The following is a 27,452-nucleotide window of genomic DNA, read 5'->3' on the forward strand; positions in this document are numbered from 1 at the left end:
TACTCAATTAGTAGCCATTCAACCTCTCCCTGAAGTGTATAGATAATTCAGCTATGGTTACTGCTGCCATGGAATTTACAATCTAGGAGCTAAGCTACTGATAACCATCATACCAAATACAGTATGATTGCTGCACAAGAGAGTATGTACAGATAGACCTCCATGGGACACAGAAATACAAACTCTGTGCTAAGAGGAAAAAAATCTATTTTGCGACTGAAGGTGTTACATAGACCCTGTCTTTGAACATACAGCTAGTAGGAGGTAACAGGATGGGAACATTTGGTATCCCATGCAGGCCAGGGAACAACTACATATAATGTAGAAGTGTGTGTGTGTGTGTGTGTGTGTGTGTGTGTGTCTAGCATTTGTATAGAAGAAATAATAATAGCCAAACAATAATAGTATTTATATAGCACTTTTAAGATTCACAGAGCACTTTACAAATATTCTTTCATTTGATCTTTGCAATCACCTTGCTATTATTATCCACATTTTGCAAATGAGGAAGCTGAGGCAGACAGAGGCTAAGTCTTGCCCAGGGTCACACAGCTGGCAAGCATCAGAGAGGGATTTTAATTCAGAGCTTCTTGCCTCTAAGTGCAATTCTCTACCCACTGCACCACCTAGCTGCCTATATGTATAAGAAAAATAAATGTAAAATAAATACCAGGTCATTTTGGGAGAAAGGATGTTAACCACTGGAGGAACCACAAATAGTATCTTATAGAAAGTAATAGCTTAAGCTGAGTCCTGAGGGAAAGGAGGGATTGTTGGAGGCAGAGATGAGGAAACTGGGCATTCAAGACAAAAACCCAGAGACAAATATGGGGTCCCCGTGTGAGGAACAGCAAGGCCATGGCTGATAGATGATAGGAAGAGGAATCCTGGATAATGATGCTGGGAAGATTGGGACCTGGTCACAGAGGTCTCAATTGCTGAGCAGGAATTTCTATTTTATCCTAAAGGCTAAATAAGCAGCTATTAGTGTTTATTAAATGAGGCACCGACATGGTCAGATCTGTGCTTAAGGGATAGGGGGCAGCTAGATGGCCCCGCAGCGAGAGCACACCAAATCCGACTCAATTCCGGCCTCAGGGGCTTGCTAACTGTGTGGTCCTGAGCAAGTCCCTTGGTCCTGATTGCTCCCTCCTGAAAAAGGAAATTACCCCGGTCCTTGGAGGCTGAGTGGAAGATGGCTTGGAGCCAGAGAGACCTGTGGGGAGGCCGTGTGAAGAACAAGAAGAGGTTAGATGGGGGAGATGGAGTGGAACTGGACGCAGTGATGGTCCCCACAGGGACAGAGCAGAGTCTGGGAGGAGAGCAGAAAGCAGGAGAGAGGAAAGGGAAGGGTCACAGTGAAGGCAGAGGTTGGGCACTAAGGGAGATGGTGGGCGAGACTGTGTGATGGCACTGGATCGCAAGTTAGGGAACTGGATTCAAATCCTGCCTTTCTAATTCACTGCTTTACTTCAAGATCCACTTGAGATGTTGCCTTTAGGACCCCAAGGGCTTTCCTGGTCCCCCAAGTTGTGAATGGTCTCCCTTTCCTCCAACAATTACATATTTTCTTTATATATATATATTTTTTCATTTTATTTTTTACATATTCCTCCAACAAGTGACCCACACTGACTGCAGGACCTTGGGCAAGTCCCTTAACCTCTCAGCCCTGCAGGCAGCTCTCTGAGATGAGAAGAAAGGACAGGCCCAGCCAGTAGAGGGAGTTTTCTCAACCACTAATTCCCTACATCAGTTAAGTCACAAGTCTGGGTCTTGGACCTGTATTTTGGCCTTTATTTTTCTGTGTAAACACAATCTTCTAGTATAAAGATGAGCCCCTGAAAGGCACAGTCTCACTCACTTTGGCCTTGGAACCCCCAGTGCTTGGCAGAGCGTCTTACAACAGGCTATTAATAAATGCTTATCAGGGTAGCCAGGTGGCGTGGTGGAGAAAGCCCCAGCCCTGAATCGGGAGGTCCTGAGTTCAAATCTGGCCTCAGACACTTAACACTTCCTAGTTGTGTGACCCTGGGCAAGTCACTTAACCCCAATTGCCTCAAAAAAAAAAAGTTATTGAATCAAGCCAAACTGAACTGATGCATTTTTGCATAAGATGCCCCCCTGGCTCCATCAGCCGATGAAGAATGAGGCAGAGGAAGAAGAAAGCAAGGAGGGGGGATAGTGACAACTCCACATCTGAACCCAGCAGCATACTGGGCAGTGTTGGACTCCACACAAAGCAGAACCACTCGGACAGGAACCTGGATGACCTCTGCCAACTCTGGACCAACTCCCACAGACAATTCTTTGCAGTAATATTTGTTTCTTGGAGAAAAGGCAGGGCACGGGCCCCATTACCCGCCCTGTTCCGGCCCCTGCCCAATCCCACAAGCAAATGTGGACACACATGTTCTTCCGTGTCACCCCCATGGCGCACGCATACAGACACATGTACATGCATTGTGTCTGAAGCACCCACAGAGTGAGTATTCTGAAGCCATAGTAGCCCCACCCTCCCTTTCTCCTCTCCCCCCAAACCTCCGCTCTCGCTTCTACCCTATATGTGCAATCTTGTGAAAACTCCACCACTCTTAAGGTTAATAAGGCTCATTTGCTTAAGATAGCACCTGTTTCTATGGTGACTCCTGCCACCCAGAATCTGTTCATCAACTGAGACAAGAAAACACCAGCCCCATCCCCCTCGGGAAAGCTAGCTCTCAGCTCAGTGCTTGACAGGCCAGCAGCTCTAGAAGCCTAAGCCCCTGCCCTCCCACCCTGTCTGTGCCCCCTCTTCCTGCCCACAAACGCATCCTTAGCTGGCCCTGAGCTCCTGGTGGGCTCCCTTCTGGCTGTTTTTCTCTGCCCTGGGGAGATAGAACAGAGCTAGGAACAAGGTGGAGGGCACAAGGGTTTGGAGACTGACATCCCCCCCCCGCTTTTAAAAACTCACCCCAGACTACTCAGGGTGATCTCCTTCTTCAGGCCTTGGAAGGAAGAACTCCTCTATGACTGGCAACTGTTTTGAGAGAGGAGCCTCCAAGCTCTTTGCCGCAGTGCATCATGAAGTCTGCTTCCTAGCATCTCTGCCTCCTTGTTGGCCAGACGGGACCACTGAGCCAGACTGTGCTCCCAGGGCAAAGGGAGGTGAGACGGGGGAGAAGGCAGACCCGGAATGCAGTATCACTAATGGGGAACAGCAGAGAGCTGGGACTGGCAAGGCCGTGGGCCCGTTTTTAATGGTTTGGAGAGAGAATCAAAAGGAAAGGAATAAATTTATATTGCACCTACTATGCTCCAGGGCACTGTGCCAAGGGCTTTACAAATGTTATTTTATTTGATCCTCCCAACAACTCTGGGAGATGAATGCTGTTATTAGATCCATATTACAGTGGAGAAAACTGACTTGCCCAGCATCTCATAACCAGGAGGCATCTGAGACTGAACTGGAGCTCCAGACAGCCACCAACAGGATTCCAAAGTCTTTTGAAGGCAAGGTATTACATGTTTGTGCCCATTTAGACCACATTCTGTTTTGTCTCCACCACTGATTGTTTCATGGGAACACGGAGATCTGACCCTCTCATCTGGCAAGGGAGGAGACTGAAGCAGAGAAATTAGATGATTTGTCCAAAGTCACACAGACACTGTGTCAGAGCTGGTTTTGGAGTCCTCCAAGCAGAGATCTTTACAATTAAAAGAAAGATTTAGTCATTAAGTTGATTTAATGCTATATGCGCTGTCTGTCCCCCAAGGCTCTGCTCTGGATCCTCTTCTTTTTTTCTCTTTGTATCATTTCTTTTGGTGAACTCTTTGGCTCTTGTAGGTTCAATGGTATATCTGGACAGGTGAATCCCAGATATATCTCTTTATCTCTATCTATCTATATTTCCTTCTTTTTCTCTTTCTCTTTCTCTTTTTTCCTTATTTCTTTTCTTTCTTACTTTCCTTTCTTCTTTCCTTCCTTCCCTTCCTTCTTTAATTTCTTTTCTTTTCTCCCTCTCTCTCTTTTTCCTTCCTTCCTTCTTTCTTTCCTTCTTTTTCTTTCTTTCTTTCTTTCTTTCTTTCCTTCTCTTTTTTCTTTCTCTTTCTTTTTTCTTTCTTTCTTTCTCTCTCTCTCTCAGTCTTTCTCTTTCTTTCTTCACCATGCCCAGAACAGGATTCAGTGTTTTCTCCTATCCCCTTTAATCTTCTTCCTAACTTTCTTATTACTGTTGAGGGCACTATGGTCCTCCCAATCACATAGGTTCTGACTTCTGCTTCCTCTTACACTACTCACTCCCACACTCCACTTCCCATATCCAAACAGTTGCCAATTATGTTTTCTACCTTATATCCCCTTTTCTCTATACTCACAACCCCTCATATGAACTATTCTACTGTCCTTCTAATTGGTCTCCCTGCCTCAAACCTCTTCCTGCTCTGATTATCCTCTACCAAATGGCCAGGATGATTTTCCTGTATCTGATGATCTCCCATATCAAATCATGATTCATGAAGCATTTTCTGTATACCAAGCATCCCCCAAACACTGGGGATACAAAGAAAGGCAAACTCATAGTCTGTATCTTCAAGGAGCTTGCATTCTCACAGAGTAGGCAACAGGACAACAACCAGGTATGAAATATTCTGAGTAGAAAGAAGGTACTCTAATGAAGAAACTAGCATTTGGGGGATGGACCCCGAAAGTCCCCCTGTAGTAGCCTTGAAGGAAGTCTAACTAGGAGGTAGAGGTGAAGTGGTAGAACATTGTAGAGGTAGAAGGGAGACAGTGTGAAGGCAAAGAGATGGGAAATGGAGAATCACATTAGAAGAACTCCAAGAAAGCCAGTGTTGCTAGTCAGTAGAGTGTTTGTGGGCCAATAAGATGATGATAGATGATGATGATTATGATGATGCAATAGTAATAATCAAAATGTAATCTTAGAGGGAAGAAGGTGCCTTTGGAAGCTGAGTTCAGAATGGTTTGGAGTGGGCAGAAGCTCTAGGCAGGAAGACAGGTTAGAGGGCTAATTGCAAGGGCCTAACCGTTATGGCCATGGAAAAAAGGGATGCAAATGGGAGATGTCATGAGGTCAAAAAGAGAAGATTTAGCAGTGATTTTGAGCAGGGATGAACAGGAATCTAGTGGTGCCCTTAAGAGTAAGAGGTAGGTTGGGAAGAGGGAAGGATTTGGAGAAAAAGAGAGGGACTTCTGCTTTGGATATGTCGGGTTTGAGACGGTGAGAGGGGATCCAGTTTGAGACCCTCTTGCTCACTAGAAGGTAATTGTGGCTCCTTCTTTCTCCCAGGATCAAAGTCCTCTGTTTGACATCTATGGCTCCCCATTACTGGCTCCTTTGTGCCCTTCCCTCATCACACTTTCCCCTTCTCTGTGAACTCCTGGAGCCACTAATAGAAGCCCATTTGTGGTTACCGAGGACACTCCTCCATCCGTTATCTCTGTGCCCCTGCCCAGGCCAGCATGGTCTCCCTTCTCCCTTTTGCCCAACAGCATCCCTCGTTTCTTTACACTGTCTTCTGCTTAAGATGTCTCTTGCACTTATTCTTCCTCCTTGAGCTTACATCTTTTATATGGACCCATTTATGTACACACACATTGTCTCCCTCATTAATATGTAAGCTCCCTGAGGGCAGGGACTGGGATTTTTGTTTTGCTTTGCTTTGGTATCTTCGGCATTTGGCTCCTAGTAAGCGGTTGATACATGCTTGTTGATTGATCTGCTTGAATACTTCCAGTGATGAAGAGCTCACTACACCTCATGAAAGAGCGGTAAGCAGAGGCTTTCTTTTTAACCTTCTTGCCTTGAGCATGAGTACTTCTACATAATTCGGGCCTTCTTTGGATTCCATCGTTTACAGACTGTTCTCAGAAACACTGATTTGACAGCATCTCAGTAAAATGTGGCCGGGAATCAGGCAATATGTTGCAGATGAAGGGCGGGGAGGTGGTGGGGTGCTGACTCTTAGACACTTACTAGACCCTAAGTAAGTCACTTTATCTCTGTCTGCCTTAGTTTCCTCCACTGTAAAAAGGAGATAATAATAGCCCCTGCATCCCAGAGTTGTTGTGAGGATCAAATGAGATAATTGTAAAGTACCCAGCACTAGTAGTCACTATATATATATATATATATATATATATATATATATATATATATATTTCCTCTGCCTTCTGGATTTAGTTGATCAAGTACAGTAGAGGGCCTCCACTGATCTTGGCATTCTAATTTTATTTTTGCAGTTTCTATATATTACAATAGCTTTTCTTTTTAATAGCTTCTTCTGAATAAGCCAGGTCTTTGTCACAGGAGCCACCGTTCAAGGCAAAATTCTCTCCTCATTCTGTTCTCCATGTCTTTTCTCATCCTGTGCCTCCACCCCAGTTCCTGGAATATCTCTACCTCATTCTCAGTTTGCAAGTAGAAGGGTAAGACTATTCCTGCTCTCAAAAAAAAAAAAAAAAATGGGACTATTCCCTAATAAAGGGAAGACAGCACAGAGGTATCTGCTGTAACTCCATTGGAAAGGTAGCAGACCTGCGATAAATTCATCTCCTTCATTCATTCCCACTGATAAATGTTCTGTGTTTCTGACGTTGAACCAGCTCACAGGGCTGAGGACTTGGGTTTTGAGAACTTTCTTTTGGGGACCTCAAGAGTTGTGGCTGCTGAAAATGTGGAACTGCAGCCTCCAGAGGTCCCTGCAAGATTTGTTTCCACTAGTGGTGCTCCTCTGCAGGGGCCAGGCTGGAGGTGGAACTGGGGATCTGAGGCATATGGCCAGTTTCCATAAGGGCTCTCTCTGGGTCCTAGGCTGTCTCCTCTGTGGATTGAAGTGAGATAGTAGCGGAGGTGATGGCTGTGGTCTGACTTGACTCTTTGATGGTGGAAATAATGTCTTACAACTTCTTCTTTCCCCCCATAGCATCATAGTGGCCTAAAGTTAGGTGGTTAAGGAGCACGTGGTTAACAGCTTGAATTTCTCTTGGGGAACATAGTGTTGTTTTGCTGAGTTCAGAGTAACAACTATGGTCTTCCTTCTGGCCCAGACCCTGTTTTCACACTAGATTCTGGGTTTTCTTGGCAGAAATAGTGGAATGCTTTGCCGTTTCCTTCTTCAGCTCATTTTACAGAGGAGGAAACTGAGGTAAATAGGGTTAAGTGACTCAACCAGGGTCAAGTATCTGAGGCCAGATTTGAACTCAGAAAGAGGAATCTAGCACTGCATCACCTAGCTATCCCCTGTCTTCAGATTAGATAATCTATGTAAACTGTTCTATAAACTTTCAAGTGCCAATTTACTGTTGTTATTGTCATTGCTTATGCTTTTGCCAAATGAAGCAGACACGGGCACCTTCTAATACCTGTTGGATTCTTCCAAACACCCATATAATGTGTCAGATTTTGTATATGTGGTAGGAAACCTCTGGAGGCCTTCTTCCTCGAGAATGGCCATACCTACTGTTTGATTGCATCTTCCCTTTCTTTTTTCTGACTCCCTGCTCTTTCACCCTATCATAAGCAGCCTTAGTTCCAGTGATTCCAGGATGGAGCTTTATCATCATACCAGGCTACTAGAAGGAGGGAAACATCTTCAGTTGGGGGTGAGGTGGTAGAAAGGAAAAAGAATAAGCCTTTATTAAGTGCCTATGATGTGCCAGGAACTGTGCTAAGGGCTGCACAGATTTTATCTCAGTTGATCTATTATTCAACAACCCTGTGAGGTACATGCTATTATGATTTTTATTTAAAGATGGGAAAACAGTTTGTCTAAAAAGAATACAAAGCAGGATTTGAATTCAGATCTTCCTGACCCCAGGCTGAGGGCCATTTCCATTACGGCCACTTAAGGCCTGGAAGGGAGATGTGACGAGTAGGCATTCCGTCCATCCAAGGACATCATGAACTGTTAGTGTTGAAAGAGATTTTTATAAGTGACCTCATCCCACCTCCCACCCGATACAAGCAATCCCTTCTACAATATTCCTAACAGATGGTCATCCATCCTGTGCTTGAATATTTCCAGCAATCATTTAATATAAGGGAAAAGAGTGTAGCTCTGGACTCAGAAAACCTTGGTTCGAATCTCAGCTCTGTTGCTTTCTGTGTGCAGCACATGTACTCTCCCCACTGCCCCCCATCTTCCTACATGCTCAGCAAGTACATGGAAGCCTGGGTTTGGGCCCATCTAATGAAGGCTCCTCCCCAGCCCTTCAGAGCCAGGTAACATTCCCAACCTAGTTTTGATCCAAAATAAGGAGGCTTGTCCAACCTTATGGCCGTGAGTGGCTAATGCTGTGCAATAACAGTCTCTGGTTGGTTGAGGAAATAGTGGAAATATTGATGGTAAAGTAGAGACTGAAGGGGTGCTGAGGGTGCACAGGAAGGGCTCTGGCAGATGCTCGTGCCTTCCCTTGCCTTATAGGCCTGGGGATTTTCAAGTGAAAAAGATGCAGCCAGCTGACAGGCCAGGGAGGAGCAGGAAACCCTCTCTCCTACTGCATAGCTATGTGTCTGTGAACTCAGGGTCCCCCAGTTTCTTTGGTCTCTCTTGTGTTTGTTCTCTCCCTGTCATAGGTAAATGGGTGTCCAGAGAGAAAACTGACCAGGTGACAACCTTTGAAAGGCCAGAAGTGCCATGGGAGGTCTCCTTAGAAGCTGTTAGGTGTATTGAGAAGATAAAGCTCCCGGGTTTCTCAGGGACTGGCTTTGTTTCCTCATTTGAAAAATAAAGAGTCTGAAACAAGCCACTGCTGAGATTCTAAATCTATGATCCTGTAACCGAGTCCTCATCCTCAGATCGCCCATGTGATTTCTCCTGCTGCTCTGATGCATCCGCCACAGCCTGCCAGAATGGCTTTCCTCAAGTGTAGGTTCTCAGAAATAATCAAATGCCAGAGAAGATGGAGGACTAGGCTTGGAGTCAGGAATCTGGGTTCAAATCTGACCTCCGACACTCATTAGCCATGTGATCCTCAGCAAACCACTTAACTTCTGTGTGCTTCAATTTCCTCAACTGTAAAGTGGGAATAAGGATAATAACAGCTCCTATCTCCTGGGGTTTCTGTGAGGATCAAATGATAGAACCTTTGCAAAGTGTTTAGCCCAATGCCTGGCATATCCTAAGCATTAGGTAAATGCTAGTTGTTTTTATTATTATTCACTGGTTCTCTATTACCTCTCTGTTATTTAAAGCTTCTTATAACCTGCCCCCTTCCCATCTTTACAGACTTTGTACATATGCTCATGTTCGGAGACTCTATGGTTCACTAACCGGCCTGCTACACATTGCTTAACATTCTGTCTCCTGTGTCCATCCCCCCATGCCTGGAATGCTCTACATCCTCAATTACATTCTTTCAAGACATAGTTTTAAGGGCCACCTACTATAGGAAGTCTTTCTTGATCCTTCCAAACCATCCTTCCTATTCATTTAAAAATATTTTATAAATTCTTAAATATGAACACATCTTTCTAATTTCATTTTTGTCTTCACATATTGTAATCATTTAGCATGGTTCCTGGTACTAAGGTGTTTAATAATGGCTTTTTGAATGATCTAGTGAAACTGTTCTTGTTGTTAGACATTTTGAATCAGCCAAACTCTGGTTTCCCTTTGGAACCCACACAAAAATTTTAATCTCTCTCCAACATGACATGACGGCCCTTCAAACATTGAGAGATAGCAAATATATCCAGTTTCTGGGCTTCACCTGGGCCCAAGACCCCCTTCACCTTCCTCCAAGCAGGCTCTTTCTCAGGGACATCTCCGGTACCAAACTGCAGGCCCCTAGGGCCTGTCCCTAGTGCAAGGCCAGCATGGATGAGAACCTTTCCACCTCCTGCCCCACAGGAAAGCATCACTATGTCATGAGCAGGGTCCTGCCCTTCTGGATGCTCAGGACTAATCTTGCTGAGGCTTCCCAAGATATATTATTCTTATCATGAGGTTGAACCTCGAAGGCTGGTCTTGAATAGCCTAATCATATGTACATCTTCTCCAGTCCCTGAGTTGTCTGCACTCCCTCCTTATAGGTCAGCATACTTCTGCCGTATTATATTTGCCTCATCCAGTTGATTCTGAATACCTTCCTCCTTCCCTTCCCCCCACTGCCGATGTACAAACTCTGTTCCCTATCCCCCTCCAGGCTACTCCCCTACTTTGATTCGCTTCAACTCCAAAACGTTTTATTCCTTCCACTTTGCCATGTGAAATATCTGCTTCATAATTAACACTTTGAAACTTCCTCTGTGAGGGAAAAGGACCCATACATGGAAAAATGTTTGTAGCAGCTATTTTTATGGTAGCAAAGAACTGGAAAATGAGAAGATGCCCAACAATTGGAGAATGACCAAATAAGTTGTGGTATCAGAAGGTAATGGAAGACTATTGGTCTATAGAAAATGATGAATAAGCTGATTTTAGAAAGGCCTGGAAAGATTTACATGAACTGATGCTGAATGAATCAGAAATACATTGTATACAGTAACAGTAACATTGTGTAATGATCTGAAAGATTTGGTTCTTCTCAGTGACTCAGTGATCAAACACAATCCATCTGTATCCAGAAAGAGAACTATGTATTTGATTATAATTGCAATTGAATGCAAATTCATTTATTGTAATTGAACGTAAATCAACAATGCTATGTTCATTTCTTTTTTCTGTTTTTTTTCCTCCTGTGGTTTTTTTCCCTTTTATTCTGATTTTTCTCTCTCAACACGATTCATAAATAAATGTGTATTTAATAAGTTAATATACCTGTATAACCAGAAAAAATAAATTTAAAAACATGTTAAAAAAAACCTTCCTTTAATCATAAACCTCTTCTTCAATTATTCGTCATGTCTTGTGGTCTTCACTGAGACCTAGTTCCCTTTTGATGATACTTCTTCTCTCACCACTCTTTCAAGTACAAGCTAGTTTTTCCCATATACCTCTCCCTCTTCCCTCCAATTCAAGGGTTATAGTGTGAGAGTTGGAATATTCTTTGTTCCTCATTTGCATTTTCAGGTTCTCTCTTTTTCACCTTTACTAAACAACTTCTCCTTTGAAGTTCGTACTGTCCATATTTATTTGGAATTGATTGCATCATATGGGAGACACTGACACAGAATCTCCCAGCATGGCATGCCCTCATCAGAGAAGGTGCTGTGCTCTATCAGCAAAGCAGAATTGAAGTTCAATTCAATTGAAAAAATCCACTCTTTTCAAAAGAAACCTGAAATACACAGCTTTATAGAATCTATACCAAATGTTCACATGGACTGTTTGTATCCAATCTGTGGTAGAGCATTTCAAGTTCAAATTTGGTCTGATCAGTCACAGTTGGACATCCTCTACATTAACTTTAACATAGTGATGCCATTTTGGTCCTTTTTGAGAACAAAAGACAGCAACCATCTACATTTATCACCCAATCCATATTCTATTAGTCACTATCAATGGAACATTCACCTTCCTTCCTCAGTGAGTTTAGTGCCTAATTCATTCTTTCTTCTCCCCATCTCATATTCTTCAACATGTATGTTAAAGCTCCCTTAAATACACTAACTTTCCAGATACTCAATCTACTTAATTTTGATGACCTACCTACTTTTATGCTCTGTCTCTGCTAGACACAGAGATGGGGATACAGAAAATAGATTTCTGTGAAGGTCATAAGCTGGAGGAGGCAGAGAGCATTTGGGAAAGAATTAAAGGATGTAGAAACAAAAGTGATATTGGAGTGCCAATGAACAACAGACCACCCAGTTAGAAGGAGAAAATGTACAATGACTTCAGACAACAGATCGCAAACCTGGCACACAGCCATAATATAATACTAATAGGAGACTTCAACCATCCTGACATCTGCCAAAGTTCTTACTCTCTCCAAAAAGCAGAATTGGTGACAATTTCTTCTTGTCTTGATGATTATTTTATTGATCAAAAGATATAAGAAGTAACAAAGAAAGATGTTATAATTTGGACCTGATTTGGCTAATACAGAGGTGCAGATTGCCAAGGTTAGAAATGAGGAGAATTTGGGGAAATAAATGATCACAATGATCTTAACTTTTTGATAGATACATAATTGTTCCTGTCTGTCCTTTGTTTTTAAAGAGGACCAATGACATCGCAGTGATATCTGGACTCATGTGTGAATTGGATTTAAGTGAGGCAGAGTTGCACAAAGTTGTCTTCCAGTCATCCAAATCCAGTGACAATACAAAAATCAAGATGATTGCCAATGGCTCAGGATGCAATGGCTGACTTTGGGGCTTTGATGTCTGCCCAAGCTCTGGCTCTCCATAATATCTGTTTTAGCTGCCTTCATGGCTGTTGGAACAAATTGTTCTCATCTGCCCATTCCATTGGAGTGAAGTGTCAGAGACATAATAGACCATGCACAGAGTTGTGATTTAGAATGTAAATTCCTAGCACAAGAAAGTCTATCTATGGCTTAGTAGAAAAGTTCTACTGTGTCATGACCATTCTTCTGTGTGCTCAGATCAGGGAGGAACAGAGATAGTCTGACAAGCATTCTGGATTTGGGGAGAGCAGATTTCAGAGTTCAGATAAAGGACATCCTGTGACCCATAATTCTATAGGGGAAGTTTTCCCAGGAGGGATGAAAAGCTTTCAAGATTAAAATTCTGACAACATAAACATAAATGATTCTGATGGAGAAGAAAGAAGTAGCTGTTAAAAGAGACTTGTGTAGAAGTGCAGTGGACTTATGGGACCAATTTAGAATAAAAAAAAACAACAACTTGTACAGAAGATGGAAACAAGGGTATATAACATAACTGAGGATGAATAGAAAGTATAAGGTCAGGAAGACGGAAGCTCAAAGTGTCTGGTAGCAAATGAGGAATGAAAAGGAGAATAAAGGTCTTGTTTTAAAGACTTGGGGAGCAAGAGGAAGATTAAAGAAAGGTGTGCAACACTGCTTGGAGTGGATAGGGCAATGAGAATGGCTGAGAGAGAAGGTAGGATTGTTTGACTCAGAGCTAGCTCATTGCTATTTTCTCTACAAGTGACCTTTGGACTGATAAAGATAAAACACAAATGAATTAAGAGGTACTTGAAATCAAGATAAGTAAGGAAATAGTAAGAGAACACCTACTATCTTCAGTGAGCTCAGGACTCAAGGCTTAGATGACCTACAATTTAGAGGCCTGATATAATTTGGAAGGGAGGAAGGGAAGAAGGAAAGAAGGGAGGGAGAAAGAAGGAAGGAAGCAAGAAAGGAAAGAAGGGAAGAAAGAAGGAAGGGAGGGAGGAAAGAAAGAAGAATGCAAGCATTTATCAAATACTTGTTATGTGCCAAGCATTGTGCTGGTTGATATGATTACCAAGCCTCTGTCTATGATGACTGAAAAAAATAACAGAAAATATGGTATACCACAAGACTAGAGAAGAGGAAATGTTTTGATTTTCAAGGGGATAAAGGTAGATTCTTTAAACTTAGGCCTCTATGTTTAACACTAATCTTGTTGAATTTAGAAAAAGTACTGGAGCTGAAATGAAAGAAACTGGGTTTAGGGTCTGGCTCTGTTGTTTTTTAAGTGACTTTAGCTAAGCAAATCATTAAAGTCATTCTGGGCTTCTGCTGTTGATATATATATTTTTTGTCTATAAGATGATGAGACTGGTCTAGATAACGTTGAAGTTATCTATATAATCCAAATCTGGGATTTATATGAACATATTAAAAGGATGGCTTATGAGCATTTAGAAATGGAAGTAGTGATCAGTAAGAGCCATCATGAGTTCACCAAAAGGTCTTGCTGGACTGTTTATTTCCTTTTTTGGCATGGTAATTATATTGTTAGTTAAAAGAAATCTAAACACAGTATATATTTGGATTTCAATATGGCTTTTACAGTGGCTTAAATGATAATAAACTTAGGTCTATTTGGAACCATTGGGCCCCACAAATAGTAGTTTAATAACTCAATGTCATGGGATGTCAGTCTTTTAACATATTACCTCCACAGCTCTATCCTTGACCCTGTTCTGTTAAAAAAAAATAATAAATATCAAACTTACATATGCTACAAATCTGAAATGAGTAGCTAACAAAAGAATCAGGATGCCAAAAGAACTTGTCAGGTGAGAACAATGGACCAAATGTAAAAAGAAATTTAATAGAAATCAAAACAAAGTCTTACACTTGAGATAAGCAAACAAACAACAGCACAAGAAAGGGAGATATGGCTTAGCAGTGTAAAAAGGCCTAATATGCAATTTTATTTTGTTTTGTTATATTTGTTATAAGGGAGGGTTTCTTTTTGTATGGGGTGGGATGGGAAGAAAGTGGACCAGATGACAGGGGCAGGGATGCAAAATACAAAGAAACAAACAAAGACAATCCTGGGAGCTTTAATGGACTGGATGCTCAAAATGAATCAATCATGGTCAATCAAGTGAATACCATCATAGGCTGCATTAACAGAAGCTCAGTATTCAGACCCAGATAAACAGTTCCAATTTGAAATCGTGTGATTTGGGCCATTGTTTGAGTATGGTTCTTTTGTCCTATGGCTGGTCATGCTATAATCCTTAATTCTTGATATCACATTTCAGGAAAGACATTGACAAGCTAGAGTGAATCCAGAGATGGACAATCAGAGGGCCTGAAAGAGAACCCATTGAAGAAATGGGGAAATGAGAAATGAGGAAGAGTTGGCCCAAGATTTGGCCATCTGAAAACCTGTTGTGTTGAAAAGGAATTAGGGTTGTTCTGCTTGACCTCAGAGGATGGGAGTAGGGCTGCTGGGTAGAAGTTTCAAGGAAGAAAAGTTTGACTTTGATAGAAGGAATGACCCTCTAGCAATCCAGTGGTAGAAAGACTTCTTTGGAAGGCAATTGGCTTCCCATCACTGGAGGAGGTATAGCAGTGATTGGATGGTCTCTGCAGGGAGTATTGTAGAGTGGATTCCTATTCATGGAGAGGTTAGACTATTTGGCCCCCAAGTTCTCTTCTAACGATGAGATTCTACAATTCTATGACTCCCCTTCTGATTATGTACTCAGAGGATCTAAGACCTTACTCTGCCATGACCCTATTTACTTTCTTCAAAGGGCAACTATCTTAGTAAGAAACTTAGCCCTACAGCATGATAAGGAGAGGCTTGACTCTTTCATAAATCAGGGATGGAGTTTAGACTGTCTGCCTCAGCCCTATTTGTTGGGCAACAATCCCCATTTCCTTTCAATGTTTCTTTCTGACATTTGCAGGTATGGGACTCAGGAATGGTGTTGTCCTCTGTTTTGTCAATGTTAGCCCTCAGTCACTGATTCTGCTGAGCTCATACTGAGTGGGCAAGAGCCTGTTGTTCCTTTGTGGACTCTGTGTGTGTGTGTGTGTGTGTGTGTGTTAGAGAGAAAGAGAGAATGAACATTACAGTGTTAGAGATAAAATAAGTGTGTTATGTATGTGTGAGACAGTGAGTGTGTGTAAGAGAAATAGTGGGGATGTGAGTGTGTGAGAGAAAGATTAAGAGAGAGCAATTTGTGAGTGTGTATGTGAGTGTGTGTGTGTGTGTGTTTTCTGCCTGATCCAGGAATTCTCCTGGATGGCAGAATTGGTTTCCATAACGACTTTCTGATATAAACATATTTGATAAAAATAAGTTAACAGCAGAGCTGTGGTAGAGTACAGATTCTCAGAATGTTGAGAGAGAGAGAGAGAGAGAGAGAGAGAGAGAGAGAGCTGCTTGAAGAAAATCATTTTCTTTCTCTCTAGCCATCCTTCCTCTATAGCCTTCCCATACACCAATTCAAAAGCCTTGTTTATCAGATTCCTCATGAACACCAGCTCCTCTCTCCTTTGCTCCCTCCCCCCTCCCCTTTTCTCTCTCTGCCTAGTTACCTGAGGCACTACAGTATGTACAGGATAATATGATAAATTCATTTCCAATTCACTGCATTATCCCTTGAATATTTTAATGACTCATTGAATGGAGTAAAAAAAGCTCTTTCAAATGAACAATTATGCTGCATTAGTCGAAGGGCTGATTATATTTAAACACTGCTCACATGGATAACAGGACACAGCGACCTGAGCATACCAGAGCTAATTTGGCTCTTATCTCTAAATAATTTTACACCGCAAATTACCATGAAAACCTAAAGGGCTTTAAAAACATTCATCAAAAGATAATATTCTACTTTATAGCAACATTTTATTGAAATTATTTTGAATGGGAGTGAAAGCATCTGTAGGGTGTGACAATAACAGCAAAGCTGAGTCCACTGATACTAAAGGAATGGTGAAGGGCGCTGAGTTTTAGAAAACAATAAGCCAGCAGACCGTGGCGAGCACCAAGTAGCCATCTTCTTGGTAGCTGGAACAAGTAGCATGGAACAGAGAAAATTTTCCTGGATTCAAATTTCAGCTTTGCCCATTTCTGGACTAGTTCCATGGATTTGTCTGGTCTGAGAAGACACCAGGAAATCTCGCCAGAGCTGTAACTAAAACTTATTTCATACAGGGCAAAAACAGTTGAATGTGGAACTGGGGAGGTGAGGTATCCACAATGGCAGTGGCAGTGATAAAGAAGTCAATCTAATTCTAGGAGTGTGTGTGTGTGTGTGTGTGTGTATTTGTAGGTCAACCCATTCCCTAAAATCCCACTTCTACTCCATAGGGGTTTAGGAGCAATGCAGGCCATGGGAGATGGGTGTCCTTTTGAAAGGACGTTGGGAATAGGCAAAGAAGTGGAGACGTGCCATGACGTGCAAGCCCCCAGCACCATAACAAAAAGCCCTAATAAATTTGTGTCTGGCTCAGATTGTGTGTGTCTCAATGATGGGGGTCAGGAAGGGGAAGCTTTATATCATTCTCTTGGGGTTTGTCCACTAAAACTCTTGGATTCAACTGGATCTGATTCTAATTGGTTTCAAGTGGTAAAAGAGAAAAATCAGATGAATTTTTGTTTCTTGATATTGTGAGAAATTCAATTTCTATATTTCCTAATTGATAAATAATCAATGGATATGAACAGGCAGTTCTCAGATCAAGAAATGAAAACCATTGTGTGACCCTAGGCAAGTCACTTGACCCTAATTGCTGCAGCAAAGCAAAACAAAACAAGCCACCTATAGGCACCACCTATAGGCATTTAACTAAATTATTTTTGATTAGAAAAACACAAATAAATTTTAAAAAAACTTTGTGGTACTATACATATCAGGTTTGCTAATATGACAGAAAATGAAAATGATAAATAATGGAGAGGATGTAGGAAAATTGGGACACTGATTCACTGCTAGAGTAGTGAACTAATCCAACCATTCTGTAAAGCAATTAGGTTGCCCAAAGGACAACCAAACTATACATACCCTTTGATCCAGTAATACCATTTACTAGATTTGTATCTCAGATCATAAAAAAGGGGGAAGTACCTACATATACAAAAATACTTATAGCAGCCCTTTTTCATGGTGGCAAAATATTGGAAACTGAGGAATGCCCATCACTTGGGGAATGGGAAATGAATAAACCATGTTATATGAATATAATGAAATCCCATTGTGGTGTAAGAAATGATGAGTAAGCAGATTTTAGAAAAATCAGGAAAGACTTGTATGAACTGATGTAAAGTGAAATGAGCACAACCAGGAAAACATTGTACACAGTTACAAGCAATATTGTATCACGATCAAGTATGAATGATTCAGTTCTTTTCAGCAATGCAATGATCCAAGACAAGTACAAAGAACTCATATGAAGGAAAATGCTATCTACATCCAAATAAAATACTGACAGAGTCTGCATGCAGATCAAAGCATACTTTTTTCACTTAATTTTCTTTCATGTTTTTTTTCCTTTTAATCTATTTCTTCTTTTACAACTGTGACTAATATGAATATATATTTTACATGACAGCACATGCATAATCCATATCAAATCGCTTAACATTTTAGGAAGAGAGGAGGGAGGGAGAAAAAATTATAACTCAAAATCTTGTAAAAATAAATGCTAAAAATTTTCTTGACATTCAATTGGGAAAAAGATAAAATACTTTTTAAAAATATTAAGAAATACATTTTCTGTGAGGCCCAAGATCCATGGGTGGGGCTGAATTGTAATTAATCCCTGAGTTATAGACTGAGGTACATTAAAATAGGCTTTATTATTTTTTAAAATCTAAAATTTTATTTTATTTTAAATTTATGAAATAAGAAAGCATTTTATAACAGTATAATAAAAAATGAAACTGCAAATCTGCAAATTATTATGTGCAACTTGTTAGTTCTTTTATATGTATGATAAAATTGTCATGTAAATTTCTCTTTTCCTTTCCTCTCCCTATTAGACACAAATATGTATATATTTGTAAAATCATTCTATATATACTTCTATTTATCAGTTCTTTCCTGGATACAGACAGCATCTTTTTTTCATGGATCCTTTGAAGTTAATTTGGGTAAAATAGGCTTTATTTCAAAATTAGATAACTTCCTCATGATCATAATTGAAAATATCACTGGAAGTGAGGGGGGGAGTCTTTATATGTACTAGATAAGTGAAATATCTTCCATTTGTTAAAAAATAAATAATTATGAGACAGGAAAAACAGATACTCAAAACAACTTGTTCAAATCCCAAGAGCCAATTCCCAAATGTATTAATAAATAAATCACAATTTAATGCACTGCTCTGCTTTGATTTGTCTGACCCTGGATTCCAAGTAATAATCATAATTCATGTTTCTATAATGCTTTAAGACTTGCTTCACAACAACCCTGTGAGTAGGTAACGTAAGCATTATTAACTTCATTTTATAGACAAAGGAACAAAGATACAGAGGGTTTACTGACTTTATCAAAGCCCCATTTTACAGATAAAGAAACAAAAATAAAGAGGATTTACTGACTTTTTCAAAGTTACATAACCAGTAAGTTGAATGTACGGTATCCCTTCTGACGTCAAGTCTACTGTGTTTCCTTTATGAAGGTAAGAAGTATTCTGGAGTGGCACAGTGGATAGAGCATCAGCCTCAGGATGACCTGAGTTCAAATCTGGTCTCAAACACTCAACATTTCTAGCTGTGTGATCCTGGGCAAGTCACTTAACCCCAATTGCCTCAGGGGGGAAAAAAGGATTTTCCTCAATCTTACCTGTTTTCTCATCATTGACAGAGTTCTGGGCACAAAAGAAATGCCCAATTTTAGTGTTTTTTATTTGCTTTGATTGCAATAAAAATTCTTTGACAGACTAGGAATCCAAGTAAATCTTCAGATTACCATAAGACTTGATTTTTAACACAGATAATCTTTATATTAATTCTCAGAGGTCTCTATTTTCCAGAGAAGGAAGTTAAGGGACAAGGTGGCCAAGCAAATTCATGAAAACTAGAGAGGACCTTAAAAATCACTCAGTTGAATTTCCTCATTTTGCAGGGGAAAACTGAGGTTTGGAGAAGTAGTTTGCTCCTGCCTAAATTCCGACCTAACCCCAGAATCAATGATTCAATCCCAGCCATCCCATTTTTGCCTTAAGCTTCAGTGTAGCTGACCCCACTTGCCAAAAAGCAGGTGCTGCGCTATTTTTTCCATTTCTCTGACTATCCTGACACATTGTTGGTATTGGCTATATTGACTGCATTCAAGGGATAGAGGGGAACAGTGGACAGAAAGGAGAGGTAAGTAAGAAGTGCAGCAGAGCAAGGAATGAATTTTCATTCTTTTTTTTTTTTTCAAACAAAAGATTTCTAGGTCAAAATTTAGAATCACTGAGAGTTTCTAGGAAGATCTTTTTGAGAACAGAGGGGGAGGGGAAAGCAGGTGGTGGATGGAGATGCCTTTGTTTATTTGTTCTAAGCTCTCTTTGTTATCACTTGTGATATTCTTTGTGGAAAGTATTAATATCCCATTTTCATGAATTCAATATTCCCATTAATAATAGACTCTAATGAAAATACCTGCATGAAAAGCCCTAAGCACTAATTTCAAAGACAAATAGAAAAGAAGCCTATATATGCATTTTTCTGAAATGAATGATACAAAGTTATTGATAAGTTAATTAGACTTTCATGCTAAAGATTATTAGATGAATCAGACCTAAAAAAATATATCCTCCTAAGTAAAAGCCAAGGATATAGCTAGTGGTGGGAGAAAGAAAACCATTTAATGTTCTGCTAGAAATTTCTCCCAAATGAGGACTTTCCAGAAAAGGTATAGGGTAGGGAAGAAGGAGAAAGAGGACACTGACAATACATTGATAGGGTTTGGTTCCAAGAAGCTCAGTGTTTTTGCCATCCCTCTCTCACCCCACTACTATGTGAAAAGTTGAACAATACTATAGGTGGGGTTCCAAAAATCGATTGTTTTTATTCATTCTATATGGGAAAAGGAAAGCATACTATTTTTCTCATTTTACAGAAAGGAAAAATGAGGCATGCTTCTGACTTGATCAAAGTCACATAGCCAGCAAGTTGTATGTATCGCATTCCTTCTGACATCAAATCTAATGTATATAGTGTTTCCCCTGTGATTGTAAGAAGTATTCTTCTTCTCACTCTTTCCTGTTTTCCCATCATTGACACAGTTCTGGGTCCAAAAGAAGTGCCATGTGTTGATGGAATAACTGGATACAGAATCCAATGACTCTGACTCTTAGTCCTTCCTACTGTCTACACTCTATCAATGTTTTTCCTAATCCAAACTGTTCAATTAAATTCAACACACATTTATTAAGACCCTCCTATGTGCCAAGAACTATGCTAAGGTCAGGGGATAACAAAAAGAGGCAAAAGAATGCCTGTCCTCAAGGACTTTACAATCAATCCAGACCACATGCAAACAAACATCTACAAAGCAAGCTATATATAGGATAAATAGGAAATAATTAGAAGAGTTGGAATTAAAAGGAGTTAGTTAAGGAGGACTTCCTATAGAAAGTGGGATTTTTGTTGGGATTTAAAGGAAACTGTTGGGTCATTAGACACTGCAGAGGAGGGAGAGCATTCTAGGTTTGAGGAAAGCCAGAGAAAATGTCCAGAACTGAGAAAAGGAGAGTCTTGTTTGTGGAATATCCAGGAGGCCAGTGCTGCTGGATGGAAGTGTGCGCTTATGAGAGGAAGCTCACAGGGATGGGAAAAGGAGGAAGAGGCTACGTTACCAAGGGCTTTGAATTCCAAACAGCATTTTGTATTTGCTCCTGGAGGAAGTAAGAAGCCAGGGGAGTTTATTTAGTAGGTTGATGGCAAGATTGGACCTGTTTTAGGAAAGTCACTTTAGTGGCTGAATGGAGAATGGTTTGGAGGGAAAGGCTTGAAGCAGGCAGACCCACCACCAGGACAATGCAATAATCCAGGAATGAGGTAAGGATAGCCTGCACTAGAGTGGTTAACAGTGTCAGAGGACAGAAGGGACATATTGGAGAGATGTCACAAAGGTAAAATCAATGAACCCAGGCAACAGCTTGGGTAAGGGGCTTACAGATACTGAAGGATCTAGGATGACTCCTAATTTGCCAGCCTGGGAGATTTGGAGGAAGTTATTGCTCTCTACAGTAATAGGGAAGGTTAGAGGGGAGAAAAATAATGAGCTCTGTTTTGAACATATTTGGTTTAAGATGTGTCCTGGACATGCAGTTTGATATGTCTGAAAGGCAATTGGAGAACCAAGATTGGGGGTCAGGAAAGAGATGAGGACATGTGAGGTAGATTCGAGAATTACCAGCATAAAGATGGAAATTAAATCCATGGGAGCTGATGAGATCATCAAGTGAAGTAGTGTAGAGGAATAAAAGAAAAGGGTCCAGGACAGTACCCTGTGGGCCGCCTATGGATAGAGAACTTGATCTGGAGGAGGATCCAACATAAGAGATAGAGAAGGAGTCAGAGAGGGAGGGAGAAAACACGTGATGCCTCAAAAAACTAGAGAGAAGGGAGAAGCAAGAAGGAAAGAGCGATTAGCAGTGTTAGCAAGATTGGGCAATAATCAAAAATGTTTTTATTTTGGCTATGGCAATTCAGGAACAACATGATGGGGACAGAATTTGCATTAGTGGACAGAGTGTTTGTCCTCATGAAACTACAGATTCTTGAAATATTGAGATAAGCTTTATTTTATTAGGTCTAGTCCATCTTGAGTTGAAAAAAAATTGATTTGGGGCTTCTCTCTGTATCAGATTCTTCCCAATCCTCCATCTTCGTGGTCCACATTCCTCAAGACCCAACACCTCAAATTGTGCTGTTAAGGAAGGATGCACTAGAGAGAATCTAGTCATTTTACTACCATGTTACATAACCTCAGCTGGACCCTCACAGCTGCCAGGCAATCCTGCTATTCACTCCCTTACCACTCTCCGAAGAGTGGGCCTCCCAAGCTTTTTCATCTTTCCTTAAATTTCCCATGCTCTTCACCCCCCACTCCCAATTCTCCCATCTGAGAACTTTGCCTCATAATTTAATGAAAAAAAAAAAAACAAACTGAGGCCATTTATGGCGAGCTCTCTTTTCTCCCCTCTTCCTCATCTCCTATCATTCAGATATTTTCTATCACTGTCTTCTTCACCCCCCAAAACATATTTTTGATTGGTGGCCAACTTTATGGTGATGGGTCTCTTTGAACTCACTTAGGCTGGACTTTAGATGACAGTCATATAATCTATTCCCAGGTCCATATTGGAAACCTTTCTAACTTGGTAAGAGCTTCCAAGGCTTGCACTGCATTTGACATAACTGCAAAAGCCTGAAGTCATTGCCTTCCGACCACTTCAAGAGTACTGTATTAAGTTCTGGCTATCATGTTTAAGAAGGATGCACACACGCACACAAAAAAAGAGGGCCACTCACAACCATACTATGCAATGAAGGATCTGAGGAGGTAGGGCCCTGTGTCAAGGGGTTATATTGGTTTTGTTTGGCGCTACAAAATAGGACTAGGTACAATGGGTGAATTGTTCGGGCATTTTTTAGTTTGATATAAAGAAAACCTTCATAATGATTGTAGTTATTCATAGAATGTGATGATTTGGAAGGTAGTGAGCTCCCCATCCCTGGATATTTTTAAAGAGAAATGGGATAATTACCTGTCAGGAGTGTTAGAGAGAGGATACTTATTTGAGTATGGGTTGAAACATAAATTTTTAGGTCCCTTCCAATGATGAAATTTATGATTTCAACTTTATATGGTTTAGAAGCAAGGCCCTTGATGATAAAAGTTTTGTAGTCTGACTATAGTCTGAAGCTGGCAGTTGGGGAAATATTGTCCCACTGCATGGTGCCAGAGGAGGCTTGAAGAAGGACCCCTAGATTACATGAGGGCCTTTCTCCCTCTGGATCTCCCTATATCCCGTAGGATAGGATGGACACTTTTTGTGTGGCCCCTTGGAATTCAGGGCCCATGGGGAAGGGCAGGACCTAGGGGAAATAGCTGCAGAAAGCCACCATTTCCTGTTTGGCACTCAGGCCAGGGACAGCCGGTGAAAACTGGCCTGAAACTCAACACCCTTAGCTGGGGTAGAGAGGGCTGAGAGACTGGTCCCGGCAGTTGTCTGCCGGACAACTGCCACCTACTCCATTTCTAACTTGGGCTGCTGATCTTGGCTGGCCCTTCCACTACAAAGATGTCATAAGAGAAAATAACCCCACTGTGAGAGCTTCAGAGGAGACAGAGAGGCCATCTTGTTTATCCGGGAGCCATGTTCCATTCTAGAGTGAGTCTCCAAGCTAATGTTGCTTCTCTGGTCCAAAGGCACAACTTTGTGGACTGGCCGGAGTCAGGAGACTAGATTTTAGTCACAATTAGCCACATTCCCTTTGCCAAATCATTTTTACCCTACGGACCTCACTTTCCCCATCTGAGAAATAAGGATGTTTTGAGGTCCCTTCCAGCTCTGACATTCTCTTGTTCTAAGATTCTAGGAACTTTGTAGAAAATAGCCATTGGTCTTGGATTAGAGCACAAGAGGATCTTCTATAACCCCAGAGCCTTATGGAGAGTCACTCCTTCCCTTCTGTTTTATGCCCCATCCCTTAAGCACGCCAGCTGGCACATCTCTGACCTGACCCAGAGGCAGCAGCCCCTACAACAAGCCTGGCTCCAACACTTGCTTCCTTTTCTCCTGTCTCCTTCCCTCCTTGTGAAGTCTTAACAAAGCTGTTCTATGCCCTGGTTCTATGACTGCCCCCTTAGTTGAGAGACTTTGGGTAAGGAGTGAGCCTGGGCTCCAACATTGCTCAACACTTCCTTTTAGAGAGGAGAGGCAGGAGATACAGAGTAATCTCTCTTGTCAACAACCAGAGGGGCCAAAATTGCTCTTTGGCAGATGGCAACCTATATAAGCCAGCCAGGAGTTGGGAGCCGATTTTCACTTATCTATGTATGGCCTCCCTCGCCCCACTTCATTTCCTGCCTCTTTCAGGAGCTGTTGACCATTTAAACCCCATTCCTTGTCCAGAAGTCCACTAAGTAAATATACAACCCTGCAGTTCCAGTTAACATCTTCAGACTCCACCGTGGAGCTATGTTGCCCTCCATACAACATATGGAAGAAAGGGGGTAGGAGTTGAGCCTAAAACTAGACCACAACAATTACAAAATACACATGCTTTACCCCTGTTCAGCCTGCTCAGACCACCTCAGGAGCACCAGGAAAGAAGAGCTGCCCATGGGAACCATTCTGGTTAGAGCCGTCCCAGATTCTACCAACAGGACCTACCCAAATGTTAGAGAGCCCTGAAAGCCTGGCATTTGGCTCTGTAGCACTCCAGCTTTCCTTCCCTGCCCCCAGACATCAGTCAGGCTCTGAAGGACATACTTTGATTTAGAAATGCAATTAGGAAATGAAGGGGGTTGTGAAGGACAGGTGGCTGGTGGGTGATGGCAGGGGTTCTCGGCTTATCCCAGACTCCTCTCCCAAAAGGGAACATGAAAACACCAATCAGTTCAAGCTTTTAGCCATCACCTTCCTGGGTAAGAAAGTACTGATAAGTCTACTCACACTGATATCAGTTATCAGCCAGTGTCTCCAGTAGCGATTTTGGGGATGATACCTGCTGGGGGCATCGGGATCAACCATCATCAATACGTACTTCTTATTCTGAAACCAAAATTCATGAGAGAAGTCAGTGCCATGGGTGACCAGGGCTTTGGTGAGAATAAAACAAGGCTCTGACCATCCCTCCCTCCATGCTGCTCTCATGACCACCTCTCCAGGGGCTGACATCACTGACATTGCTTGGATGCAAGATTTGAGGTCTGTTGAGTGGGAGTAGGAAGGCAGGATGCCTGGATCTCCCTTTGATGGAGGAGAATCTAGTAACCAACAAGTATTTACTGAGCTTCTGCCATGTATTCAGTATTCTATTAGACACTTTAGGGGACACAGAAGACATAAAATGGGTTCCTGCTCTCAAGGAGTCCAGAGGCTGAGCACACTTATACAGACATTGGAGGAGCCATGAAATGATATTACATAATACAAATACTAAAATGTGGATTACAAACCACAAGTGCTTTATGTAGTATTTCAGAGATGAGAGTAGGCTGAATTTAGCAGGAAGAGTTTAATGAAAGAAGTGGGTTTGGAGTGGGGCCTTGGGTAGGACTTAGGTGGGGAAGAGGGAATTGGAGGGCATCTAGGACAGAGGGAATGATGTGAGCAACCTCAAGGTGAGAATCAGAGAGGGAAAAGGGATAAAGTTGGGTACGTAAAATATAAGGCTTTAGAGAGAGGCAGGATTGTTGTTATTCAGTCATGTCTAACTCTGTTACCCCATTTGGGATTTTCTTGGTAGAGACATTGGAGGGCTTTGCCATGTCCTTCTCCAGCTCATTTTACAGATGAGGAAACTGAGGCAAGCAGGGATGAGTGACTTACCCATACCACACAGCTAGTAAGAATCTGAGGTCAGATTTAATAACTAGATGGCACAGTAGATAAGAGTGCTGGGCCTGGATCGGGAAGCCTCATTTCCCCAAGTTCAAACCTGGCTTCTGACACTAGCTATATGCATTGTCTCAGTTTCCTCCTCTGTAAAATGAACCACTCCAGTATTTCTGCCAAGAAAACTTCAAATGGGGTCATGAAGAGTTGGATGTGACTGAACAGCAACAACAGATGTCCAGAGGTTGAATTAGATCATCTCTGAGACCCCTTAGAGTCATTCTGAGGTGGCTGACCAATTCTCCCAGAAATCCTTCTCTAACCCTTAAAGTTCTCTCCAGATCATCTCCTGATTTTTCTTCTAACTACCCATCCCCCTTCAAAGAGCTCAGCAAGAAAGAATGGGCTTTTGTGGTCCTGACCGTCGAATCTTTTGTCCCTGGGTGCCCGGAGTGCTGGTTCCCAGCCCTGCCACTAACCACATCCTTCAGCAGGAGCTCCCAAACACCCTCGCAAATGCTGGGGGCTTTCCACCTCAGCTTTCTCCCTCCTACCGGATGAAATGGGGCATGGGGAGCTAGCTCCAAGCAGGCTCCATAGAGTCTGTCCCAGGCTCCTCCGCCCTGCTTTTGTGATCACTGGAGCATTTGCTCCAGGCAAAGAAGGAGAGGAAAGGAGCCATTCTTTTGAATAACCCAGACATATGCAACCGATTTTTGGCCATTCCAATGGACCAGTGCAGAGAGCAGAGAGCAAAATGTGTGCTACTAAGGCAGGTATGACCTGCTTCTCCAGAGATTTTTTTTTAACTGTTCCATGTGAGTTTGTCCTGACTGCTCAACAGAGAATGTTCACCCCTTGAGGGCAGGGGCTAGTTTATACTTCTAGCCCCTAGATATGACTATTTCTTCAAATGAAGGGAAAAGGGATTGATAGAATAGGAGTCTGTCCACTGGCAAGAAGATAAACTCTATATACTCTCAAAATTGAATCTCTTATTTATGTATAGACTTGTTGATAAAGTTTTGCATGCGTATAGTGATAACACAGAAATCTCCAAGTGAGAGAAATCCAAAATTTGGATTATACATTTTAGTGCAGAAACATAAGCAAAGATTATGGATTTTTCTCTTCTATTTTTTTTTCAGGGAAGGAAGTGCAATTCCACAATGATAATATTTATAGAAAATATTATAGATAATATTTAAGGTTTTTTTTAAAGTGCTTTATATGTGTAATTCCTCTTCTGAGATGGTGAGATTGGATCCCTAGAAGATTGTTATTACTTTGGATTCTGGGGTACCCTGTGTATCTGGGCTTCAAACATCATAGCTCATGAACCCTCATTGGTGTGCTTTACCTTGACAGTTAGCCAGTAGACATAAAATGCAAAAGCATTATTAAGATGGCATAGTAAGAATAGCAGTGATAAACCATTCCTCCCACAAGCCTGGGGCATTCTCTTTTTTTAAAGTTTTTAAATTTTAATTTTTTTATTAAAGCTTTTTATTTACAAAACATATGCATGGGTAATTTTTCAACACTGACCCTTGCAAAAACTACTGTTCCAAATTTTCCCCTTCTTCCCCCCACCCACCCACCCTCCCCTAGATGG

The 27,452-nt window shown here is 41.5% G+C and overlaps 1 protein-coding gene across 1 annotated transcript in view; it reads right to left on the reverse strand.

Moving 5' to 3' along the window:
- PEBP4 (phosphatidylethanolamine binding protein 4) overlaps nucleotides 1-27,452 on the reverse strand; it is a 263,686-nt gene that overhangs the window by 107,253 nt on the left and 128,981 nt on the right. Inside the window, exon 4 of the mRNA XM_031950890.1 lies at nucleotides 24,953-25,051. Coding sequence (XP_031806750.1) covers nucleotides 24,953-25,051 — 99 coding nt within the window. The remainder of the gene's footprint in view (nucleotides 1-24,952; nucleotides 25,052-27,452) is intronic.

This window comes from Sarcophilus harrisii, chromosome 2, assembly GCF_902635505.1.
Source record: "Sarcophilus harrisii chromosome 2, mSarHar1.11, whole genome shotgun sequence".
NCBI lineage: Eukaryota > Metazoa > Chordata > Mammalia > Dasyuromorphia > Dasyuridae > Sarcophilus > Sarcophilus harrisii.